Source organism: Podarcis tiliguerta, assembly GCF_965153285.1.
Source record: "Podarcis tiliguerta genome assembly, chromosome: 6".
Taxonomy (NCBI): domain Eukaryota; kingdom Metazoa; phylum Chordata; class Lepidosauria; order Squamata; family Lacertidae; genus Podarcis; species Podarcis tiliguerta.
The window spans coordinates 29,006,562-29,018,184 of record NC_139539.1 but is presented as its reverse complement, the minus strand read 5'-3'; the positions used below and the strand labels follow the sequence as shown (position 1 = coordinate 29,018,184).

The window sequence follows — 11,623 nt, the reverse complement described above, 5'->3', positions numbered from 1 at the left end:
GATGGCGGAGGCTGATGCAGATGAGATTCATGGGTTCCTGGCTGACATATCACACTGTTCATGCTTGGAGATCACTCCCACTCACTTGGAGATCAGTGGCTATTAGTTAGGACCGCCTCTTCCCATATGAACCTACCCAGACCCTGAGATCATCTTGTGAGGCTCTTTGTGTACCTCCTCCTCGAGAGGTCAGGAGGGTGGCAACACGAGAACGGGCCTTCTCTGCAGTGGCTCCCCATCTGTGGAATGCTCTCCCCAGGGAAGTTCGCCTGGCGCCTTCATTATACACCTTTAGGCACCAGGCAAAAATGTTCCTTTTTAACAAGGCCTTTGCCTGACTTGATCTATATCCTATACCCTTTTAAAAATGCTGGCTTTTGGGGAGGAGGGTTTATTGGGTTGTTATTTTTGTTTTGATTTTATGTATTTGATAATTTATGTGAACTGCCCTGAGACCTTCGGGTATAGGGTGGTATAGACATTACCATGCTCTTGTATTCAGGTCTTACTAGAGGGTTTCCCACAGGAACCTGGGTAGCCAATGTGTGAACAGGATGCTGAATTAGATGGGTCACTGGCCTGATCCAGCAGGTATTTCTTAAGCGCTTATGCTCCATTGAGCAGCTGTAGGACATGTAGACACTGAAAACCAAAGAGTTCTGCATGTTAACTGACCACCACTGCCAAGTTGCATCTTGGAGGAAGTGCAGGTGCTCTACTGAAGTAAGACATCATTCTGAACCTGCACAGAGGCTTCTAGCAGCACATGCAGGTATGAACCAATCCACAGTCTGTGCAGGATACTAGGGGTCTGTCTACATGAACATCACTGTCAGATCCATATTATCTCCTCCCTACTCATATCTTGGCAGCGGTGGTTAGCCAATGCACAGACCTTCTGCTTCTTTTCAGCTTGCCTTTTCCTATGAATAAAGAAAGCTGCCCAAAGAATGGACTTATGAAACCAGGGTTAAAATCCAGCCATGGGTGCAATCTGAGTGAGCCAATACAATTTGGGCTCAGTTTTCCACTTGTAAACGGGGAAACTTAAAATGGCCAGTGTTGTGAGACACTGAGAAAACAATTGCAAAACACTCTAAAAGTGGAAGAAAAATGAAGTGTGCATAATAAAACAAAAAAATATAAATAAATAATAAATTTCAGATCTGTTTCCTGGGAGTGACAGGAGTGTGAACACAGCAGCCATGGGGGATATAAAGGTCAGAGCAGATAGCCGAATAGCAATGAAAGATCAGCATTAATAAGTGGATTTGGCCTAAGTAGGAAGAATGATTGACATGCAGGTTTGTATGACAAGGGCAAGGATGCATGGATATGGGAAATAATAGACAGCAATTGCCAAAGTGATAGACAGCAAGGGGGCAAGGAATGTCAGAAACATCTAGGGATTAAATTGAACCATAGGCCACAGACTGGGTCAGCAAGGCTATAGAAGAGCCTGGATGTATCCACTCACCCATGAGGCCTGGAGTTTGCTTATCTGTTGAAGAACTTGAAAACTAGGCAACATTGGCCTTCATTTATCACAAAGTGTCTAGCTGTCATGGTTGCTCAGAAATTATGAAAGCTAGAGTGGTAGAATACAGGACTAGGAATGGGGAGAAACAGGTCCCAACTTCCACTCATCTGTTTTCCTGGTTGGCTTTCAAACATTAGAAGCAGGAAACTGGCTAGGAAGCTGGCTAAGCCTCTGGACAACAAGGAACCAAAGGTTTGCTAAAGGGAAAAAAGGCGATTGCAAAGAAGCTCAATGAATTATTTGTATCTGTCTTCAGCACAGAAGATGTAGGGCAGATCCCTGTTCTTTAACTAACTTTCTTGGGAACAGAGTCTGAGGAACTAAGGCAAAGAGTGGTGACAAGACACAGTTCTAGGACTTATTGACAAAACATAAGCTGACAAGTTACTGGGTTTGGATAGCATCCATCCAAGAGTTCTTTAAGAATCCAAATTTAAAGCTGCTGAGTTTCTAATAAAAACAAATGTAGCTTGTCTCTAAGATCAGTCACCATAGCTGAGGACTGGAAAGTAATCAATGTAGCATCAATTTTTAAAAAATATATCCAGGAGGATTTGGAAATCACAGGCTGATTAGCTTAAGTTCTGTTCTGGGAAAACAGGTGGAAAGCTTTGTTAAAGATAAAATTACAAAGCGTCTAGAAGAACAAGTCTTGCTGAAGAAAAACCAGAATGGCTTCCACAGATGTAAGCCTTTTCCAACTAATCTTTTAGAACTCTTTGGGAGTGTCAACAAACATATAGATAGGGATGATCCACTAGATATTGTGTACCAGGACTTTTAAAAAAGATTTTGATAAAGTCCTCCACCAAAGATGCCTGAGTAAGCTTAGTGGTTGTGGGGTAAGAGGGTTTGGTTGCTTAAGGCTAGTCATTGAGATGGAGTAACGTTATTTATTTAAATGAAGAGACATACATAAATAAAAAAGAAGGGCAAGGAAATCACATGGGCAGGTCACTCACCGTTCTTGTCAGCTCGTCGAAAAACCTGAAAAGACAAAAAATCACATTCAGCAACACAAACTTGGGAAGGAAATTCTTTTTGCATACACGTGTGTCTATAAAAATTAGTAGCTCCTTCAACCAGCTCAATCCATATGCCAAGCCCTAATGAATTAAGCTATAGTTACCAGGTATCTCCAGATATTAGCTGCTTTCTTGGTTTGTCACTGTGAAATACAGCAGGAAATGAGTGAAGTGTCCCAGAATGAGGCTGATTCCTCTTCCATTGGTTCATTCGCACCAGTGTACATAGGGGGCAAAGAGGGGCAAAATCCCATTGCGCAAGCAAAAATCATTGTGCTGACAGGATGAGAGAAATGGATATTGCAATCTCTCATACTGATAATGGGCTTCTCACTATAAAGCAATACCAGATTGTTGCAAATATTGAGAGTTATTGCAATCACTTGCATGCTTTGATTTTATACTACACACCCGCACCCCGTTTGGTTTAGTTGAAAATATTTAAGTTTGATACTTGCTATTTAGCTGTGATTCCTGCATTGCAGGGGGCTGGACTAGATGGTCCTTTGTGTCCCTTACACCTCTGCAATTATACAATTCTGTGATTCCATGATATGATTTCCCTTCTGTATTATTGCAGTTCAGGACTGGGCTAATTTGACCATAGATGGGAGTTCCGCTGTCAGTACAGACTGAGCCCACCCACTCCCCCACAGATATTGGGATGATAGACAGTTACACTAGCACAAATGTGGAACATGGCGCAGAAGGGCAAGTGCACTGTGTGTGCCGTGGTGAAGCATGTGGAGGATTTAATTTCATTGGAAGTAGCAGATTAGCAGGAGTAAAGGAACAGGCAACAAAGCCAGAACTAATGGGCAACATTATAGGCACCAGAGTTCCACATGTTCATCCAAGTTACTGCATCAATAACTGAGCTCTGGGGTATCATCACTGGTGTTATTTCAGCACCAATAGATCCACTGTTTTGGTGCTGGGCATTCCTATGTCACACTGATTGTTTCTACTTAAACGGCGGGGGGGGGGGCTCTGCCATGGGACAGTTCATCTTACAAGAGCACAAAAATATGGCCTGGTGGCTAGAGGGATGGTTGGGAAAGAGTTTTTAGTTGCAAATTCAGAGAGCTGTTTCTAGCCTTTACCTTATTTTTTGTTCTATAAGACTCACTTTTTCCCTCCTAAAAAGTAAGGGGAAATGTGTGTGCATCTTATGGAGCGAATGCAGGCTGTGCAGCTATCCCAGAAGCCAGAACAGCAAGAGGGATTGCTGCTTCCACTGCACAGCGATCCCTCTTGCTGTTCTGGCTTCTGAGATTCAGAATATTTTTTTTCTTGTTTTCCTCCTCCAAAAACTTGTGGTCTGGTGCGTCTTATAGAGCGAAAAATACAGTAATTTTCAAGGCCTCCACAGAGGCTTGCCTGTGCTTCAACATAAGGCATTCAGGAGCATCCTTTCGCTCCTTTACACTTTATAGGTAAGAGCGCACAAGGGAGCCTAACAAAAAAAGAAAAACCTAGACTTCATCTCTGCTACATTACAGCTCATGTCTTTAAATTTTCAGCAGCTTTAAACAAAAGAGGATTCGGCTTAAAATACACCCGAACAAAACTTTTAAGTGCATTGCCTTTTGCTGTCAAAGGGGAACACATCCCTGAATCTGACAGCAGGAAAGAAATGAAATTCCCCCATACATAAATGCCTTTAACAGGAAAATCATCCTATAGCATCTTAGAGGCTAACTGGCATACAGATTCAAAGACTACAACTGACTTCATCAGAAACAAAAGTGATACCCTCATTTGGTAGGTAGGCATCAATACATAGACACACACTTTGTTCAGTTATGATTTTTTCATGTTATATTATTGTAATCAGTAATGGCTGCCAGAGCAGCACAGGTTGGGCTGTGTTCCTGTCCTGGCTTCACTGTGCATCACTGCTGGGAAAGGGACAAGGTGGTGGATAGCTTGGCATGCTGCGGGCACAGCATCAGGACCACTGGGTTGGCTCTGCAGCTGCAACACACCAAGCATCCCACTGCCTTTCCCCCCTCCTTCCCAGTAGCTGGTAGTGTTGAGAAGAACAGAAAGCAACACCTGTACCATCAAACGCGACTGATTGCAATGATCTGGTTGGTTAAACAATAAAATAACATTCTCATAATACTGCCCCTTCTCACTCTTTGCACCTGTACCTGCCTCCTAGAACATCTGTACGAGGCCACCACTCTTGCTTAGTTCAGACCCTTCTGGCCTCAACACAGAATAGGCTGAATGTTCTAAACTCACATCCAATTCACCCTTTCCTCAGTCTTCAACTTTATTCATAACTTTAATACGATTTAAGCAGTGGAGAAGCTGTAAATGCAGTCGATCAAGTTGCAGAAGAAGAATTGAATCTGGTAGAGATTTAAAAAAATAAAATAAAATAAAAATGGAATGGATTTAGTGAAAAGACCTCTAGCCTGCAATGCAAGGCATGCTCTGGCGTTTACCTGAACATGTGAATTCTTAAAATGTGGATGGGGGGGCACGCACAGGGTGCCCACCTCCAACATCTTCATGTATAATAATAATAATAATAATAATAATAATAATAATAATTTGTTATTTATACCCCGTCCATCTGGCTGGGTTTCCCCAGCCACTCTGGGCAGCTTCCAACAAAATATTAAAAATACATTAAAACATCAGTCATTAAAAACTTCCCTAAACAGGGCTGCCTTCAGATGTCTTCTAAAAGTCAGCTGGTTGTTTATTTCCTTGACATCTGATGGGAGGGCATTCCACAGGGCAGGCGCTACTACAGAGAAGGCCCTCTACCTGGTTCCCTGTAAACTCACATCTTGCAGTGAGGGAACCGCCAGAAGGCCCTCAGAGCTGGACCTCAGTGTCCGGGCTGAATGATGGGGGTGGAGACATTCCTTCAGGTATACTGGGCTGAGGCCATTTAGTATAGGTCAGCACCAACACTTTGAATTGTGCTCGGAAACATACTGGGAGCCAATGTATTTCACATCCCCACCCCCAGCAGTCTCCAAACGATCCGTGTTCAGTGGGGAATGTTTGCAGGGGTCTATTATTCACACTCACTTGATCAATGACTTGTTTTAGCTATGCAGCAGAGTCCAACTACAGTATATATAAGAACAGAATAACTAATTCACAACAGCAGTCACTGGAGACGTTATATATTTCTATTAGCATTTGCATTAATCTTTCTCTGAAGCTTTTGTGTGAAGTATGGTACTTTCAGTTCCTATATCTGGTGAAGAGACGTGGGTGACGCTGTGGTCTCTACTGAGCCTCTTTGGCTTGCTGATCAGAAGGTCGGCAGTTCGAATCCTCGTGATGGGGTGAGCTCCCGTTGCTCTGCCCCAGTTTCTGCCAAGCTAGCAGTTAGAAAGCGTATCAGTGCAAGTAGGTAAATAAGTACCGCTGTGGTGGGACGGTAAACAGTGTTTCTGTGTGCTCTGGTTTCTGTCACAGTGTTCCATTGCGCCAGAAGCGGTTTAGTCATGCTGGCCACATGACATGGAAAGCTGTCTGTGGACAAACACCAGCTCCCTCGGCCTGAAGTGAGATGAGCACCACACCCCATAGTTGCCTTTGACTGGACCTAACCATCCAGGGGTTATTTACCTTACCTGACCTTATATCTGGTGACTCATTAAGTTGCAAACGTGAAAACGGGGAGGTGGAAGAATCTCTGGAGTCTTCCCGAATTCTTCTTTCCATGCCTCTTCATCACAATTTCACATCTGATGTTTCACTTTCTGCTGGGGGAGATGGTAGGAAGACCCAGACCACCAGCATAGGCTGCTACTGAGACAGTAAATTAAAATCCACTCTTCTACAGCACCTCATATAAATCTATTCTGCTGAGACAAGCTCCCTCTCATTAGCTGCTCTCATTCCCCACTTGCGAGGTCATACTAATATTTGAATTTGTCCCAGTTGCCAGAAGTATCTTCATGAAATTGTTTTTAAAATGATAAAAGCATTCAATACAGGAAGCCAATTTTCTGGGGAAATGAGGGTCATGGAAGAATCCAGTTCTACATTTCGTGCGTGATACATGCTGCAATCTATAATGATCTCTTTTGTGACTGTCAGAAGAATGTGAATCATTAGAAGCAGGAATTTAAAAATAATTTGGTGGCTGGCTCTCCTCCCTCACTCTCACATCTTCAAAGCGGATGGACCATACTACCCTTATCTCTCCACTTGCTGGTATGGACTGATATAATCAGGACACACTTGGCTTTCTTCAGTTGCACTGAAAAGATAGTAATGTATCATGCTCATTTGTAAAAAGCTGACACAGACACTGCAGTATTATAATGGACAAAGCTTCCAAGTTGCTTTTTCGCTGGTGTGCATTCAAGAGACTCAGTTTGCTGCACTGACGGACTTGTAGCCTACAGAGTCATGGCTGTTCAGGGATGACTCACAAGAGCTGCCGTGGGGGTGTTCTGTAGCAGATCACCAGATAAGTGGTCTTCTCTTCTCTTCATTTATTATTTTTATTTCTTTATTGCTCTTAAAAAAACAGTATCAGTTTCACAACTCCATTTCCATGTGGGGATATTATGATATCTTTATTGTCAAGACCTTGATGCAACAAAAGAGTTGCACTATGGGGACGTGGGAGGCAATCCCAGGTGTAGCAAGGCAGGGCTGTCTTAAGCATATGTGGCACCGGGGTGCAAAGATCCACCCGGCACCCCCCCCCGGTTGCCCAGTCCCATGCGCGCAGGAGGGCAGAAAAGCTTGCCATGGACTCAACTCTCGGGCCCCGGACTCTCGGCGTGGCGCCCCTGAGAGCCCGGTGCCCAGGTGCCCCCCACCCCTAGTGCCTATGGGTAAGACGGCCCTTTAGCAAGGTCCCAAGCCATGAGCTTTATAGGTTAGAACCATAACTTTTAACTGATCAAGAGGCAGTGAAGGTTTTAGTATTGGTGTAATATGTTTGTAATGCTCAGTTGCAGCTGGAACTCTTACCACTATACTCTGCACTAAACTATGTTTCTGGGCTATCTGCAATAGCAGCCCCACATACAACATGCTTTAGTAATCCAGATGGGAGGTTACCAGAGTCAAATCCGTCAAATTCAGTTGCTCTTAGTTTCTTATCTTTCCAATCTTGACTTCTCTACATTTCTACATTAGTTTGTGATATATGTATCTTTAAGTCTTCCTGGAAATTCACCAACATTCTCTTGCAAATTTCTCCTAATATACACATTTGTGTATGGAATTAATAAGTTATTTTTTAGGAGTATAAGCATTCTTAGACACACTTTACTGTAGGATATGCATTTTTATACACATTATTTGGCTAGAGAAATGCATTGTAAAGTTCAGAAAAGTGTAAATTTCAGAGGATGGATGTTTCCCCCCCAATTCATAGTTTATCAGAAAGTGCAAAGTAGGTAAGTTCAGCTTTAAGTGTGAACTGGATCAAATCTAGCCTCCATCTCTTACAAGAATAGTAAGGCTATCCCCATTCAGATAGAGTCATAGTTGACATATTAGCCAGCTATTCCCTCCCTGCTAGAAGAAAAAGATCCAGAGTGGACAAGTTTACAAGTGGTCAAATTAAAACTTCCAAACACATTCTTGGGCCCTATCAGCTGAAGTTCATCCATCATCACAGGACCAGGCAGTGCTTTAGGACACCTTCACAGACTGACTGCCAAAACTACAGAATCTAAATTGTGGTGGATGCAAGTGGTTTTATCCTCAACATGCTTTTGTTTCCTTCCTATGCCAGAACCTTTGTTAGGATCTTGACACTCATGAAGCGCTCCATTTCAAATGCCTTCTGATTGGTTTATTTAATTCAGAGTTAAAGACTTTTCCAGTCCAAGGAACAACTCAGCACAACCTTTGAAGCTGCTGCAGGAAAATAAATCTGTTCTCATCTTGCCAGTGTTAGGTAATGGCTTCCTGGGGGAGACAACCAGCAATGCTATCTTAGCACAAAAATATCAATCTGCATTCTCAAAGAGTCCATTAGCCAGATTTAAGAGAGTTTTGCATCTAAATAAGGAAACTTTTTTATCCACTAGGGATCTTTCTAAGTTTTAGAAGAAAACATTCCCCATGCAAAATGAATTTCTCAGTGGGTTTGCTTCCTTGAGTGTTTATTTCTTAATGATTTGCTCTCAAGATCTAAGGGATATACAAGTGCCTGGACCTACATGCCCTATGTGTGCAGTATTGAAATTTCCCTGTGGGGTTCTATGAGAGTTGGGGTGTGCCTAGTAGAGTCACTATCCTTTCCCCCCTTTTTGAGAGTGGATGCCCAAGTTTGGTTAGTGTGGGTTACTATATCTACCATTCTACATGGTACCCAGCCATCTTTCCCTAACTTATACAAGTTAAATTTCTTGCATTTGGGGGCAAAGGCTGAGGAAGATGGAAAGGTAAAGGTAAAGGGACCCCTGACCATTAGGTCCAGTCGTGACCGACTCTGGGGTTGCGGTGCTCATTTTGCTTTACTGGCCGAGGTAGCCAGTGTACAGCTTCGGGGTCATGTGGCCAGCATGACTAAGCCGCTTCTGGCGAACCAGAGCAGTGCACGGAAACGCCGTTTACCTTCCCGCCAGAGCGGTACCTATTTATCTACTTGCACTTTGACGTGCTTTCAAACTGCTAGGATGGCAGGAGCAGGGACCGAGCAACGGGAGCTCACCCCGTCGCGGGGATTCGAACCACCGACCTTCTGATCAGCAAGTCCTAGGCTCTGTGGTTTAACCCACAGTGCCACTAATACACATACACTGCTATGTACATTAATCAATATTAACATGCCATGTAGTGCACACCCCAGTGAGTGGTAGAAACCCTGATTTGCAATCCTCAGTAACCAATCCCCTGTTTTGCCAGGTAAGGCTGGGAGAGTGTCTTCTCTGAACCCCTGCAGAGCAACTGCCAATCAGAGTCAAGAATACTGAGCTAAATAGACCAATGGTCTCACTCAATATAAGGCAGCTTCCTCCGTTCCTATGACAATGACATCCCTCCCACCCAGCCCCAGCAGCATCTCTTTATACAAAAGAAAAAAAAAACTGTTAAAAACGAGAGGGCACATAGGTCAGGTTACTGCTGAGAAAATATATACAGCAAAGAGCAGATGGGCCGTTTTCATCATATGCGATGTGAAGTGTGTCTGGAGCTTCCGCATCATTCCTTGGTACGAGAATAGCAGAGTGACACGCAGGTCACATTTTCATTTGGGAAGTGTTAGAGGGTATGTGACAAGTGTAAGAGGGAGGCATGTACCTTTTGGTGCCCAAGTGACAAGTGAGCGTGGGTGGTAGATTGCAGTTCAATTATAGGAACTGTGAAGTGCGGGGTGGTGTGCGCATGCATGCACATGGTCAGGGCTGGCCTTGCCATTAGGCAGGGTGAGGTGACTGCTTCAGGCAGCTGATTTTGAGTGTCACGAAGAGGCAGCAAACTTTTAATTGTTTAATTTATTATTATTATTAAATGTTTCAGCCAGGGAAAAGGAGAGGCGCTTGTGGGATTTTCTGGCATAAGTTTATCTGGCCTTTGATACCATGCATCTTGTTGGGGGGGGGCATTTTCTGCTCTGGCTCAGGCAGCAGAATACCTTGGGCTGGCCAAGCTCAGAAGCAACATTATGAACAAATAACAACTCTACAAGCAGAGGCTAGTAGCAGCCCACTGAAAGGTGTCTCCTTCTCTTCCCCAGCTTCCTTGCAATCAAAACAACAGTAACAAACTCCTTTCCACCAAGCCCTTTCTTTCTCAGGTTCATTTCTTCTCCACTGCTCAACAAAGCCCCAGATCTGCTGATCTCTGGATATTTGCAAGATTGGTTTCTCACCAGTAATTATTACTCAGCACATTCCATTACCTAGTAGTGCATTTTGCAGCTGTTTGTGTGTTGGTGTTTAAATGAGAAACACAAAGTTGCAGGAAATTGCTCAGAGAGGCAACAACTGTTCGTTACTGAAAGCGATATGAACGTCCTGAGCCTGAGGTGAATCAAAAGTGTAGCTCTAATGTTGAGAAATATGGTCGGGAAACAGGGGGTAAGCGAATGGCACAGGAACACAGCACACAGCTGCCCTGTCCCCATGTTTGATCTTTTCAAAGCTCCCTTTCTCCTTTTGTGAAGAACCACGCAAAGAACTTCGTGGGACATCAGCTACTAAGATGTGCTTAGCAAGGAGGGGGTGCTAATAAGTGGGTCACTGCAGTTTCTGCAGTTTCAGAGGTTTTAATGAGGTATGGATTGGTTGGGGATTCTTCAGTTACAGTTTTTTGGTGTATGAAAGTCTCTCCCTAGCCCCTTTTAGTTTAATACTTTCCCTGCTCTGTTATGTTTTTAGTCGTGATCTGATCATTGTTGCATATATCTGCTCACTTAAAGCTCCTGTGATTTTAAAACTCTTAAATTCATTAGACAGTGCAGCCATTGAACAATTAACAAAGCCCATCCTGGATCATACTATTTTTTTTTATTTAAGCAGAGATTCGTAGCTGGAAACACTTTTATTAGTGAGTGGCAGTGCTCACCTGACCTCCAATTAGCCATGTTATTGCTTAATGGGAGGGGGAGGGGGAGGGGGAGGGGGAGGACAAGGTGGTGGTCAGATCATTGGGTAGCAAATGGTGGGAGCATTGGATTGACTCCACTAGTGCATTTGCACTAAACTTGCCACCGCCTTCCTCCTTCCTCTCCCAATCCCAGTAAGCAGCAGCAATGCATTGACTCCAAAGAAGAATGCTCCAAGAGGGGTATTATGGCATGACTGCAATCAGGTGTCAGGTGAGTCTGTTAGCCCCATCATGACATCCACAAGTGGGCAAAGGTAGATATCACTGAGTGATGCCAAAGATAAAGAAGCTATTGCATTGCACTGGAAAGAACATTGCCAGCATCTCTTTAACCCATAGCTGTCAACGTTTCCCCCTTTTAAAGGGAAATTCCCTTATTCCGAATAGGATTCCTCGCAAGAAAAGGGAAAAGTTGACAGCTATGCCTTAACTGCAACTCCCCCTGTAGCTGCCGAGGTCCTCTCACAAATTCCGCAAAAACAAATTAGAGATGAGCTTG

At 43.7% G+C, this 11,623-nt stretch overlaps 1 protein-coding gene across 1 annotated transcript in view; it reads right to left on the bottom strand.

Annotated features, from left to right (window-relative positions):
• Positions 1 to 11,623, bottom strand: part of NECAB3 (N-terminal EF-hand calcium binding protein 3) — a 91,863-nt gene that overhangs the window by 53,872 nt on the left and 26,368 nt on the right. Inside the window, exon 2 of the mRNA XM_083444081.1 lies at positions 2,503 to 2,527. Coding sequence (XP_083300207.1) covers positions 2,503 to 2,527 — 25 coding nt within the window. The remainder of the gene's footprint in view (positions 1 to 2,502; positions 2,528 to 11,623) is intronic.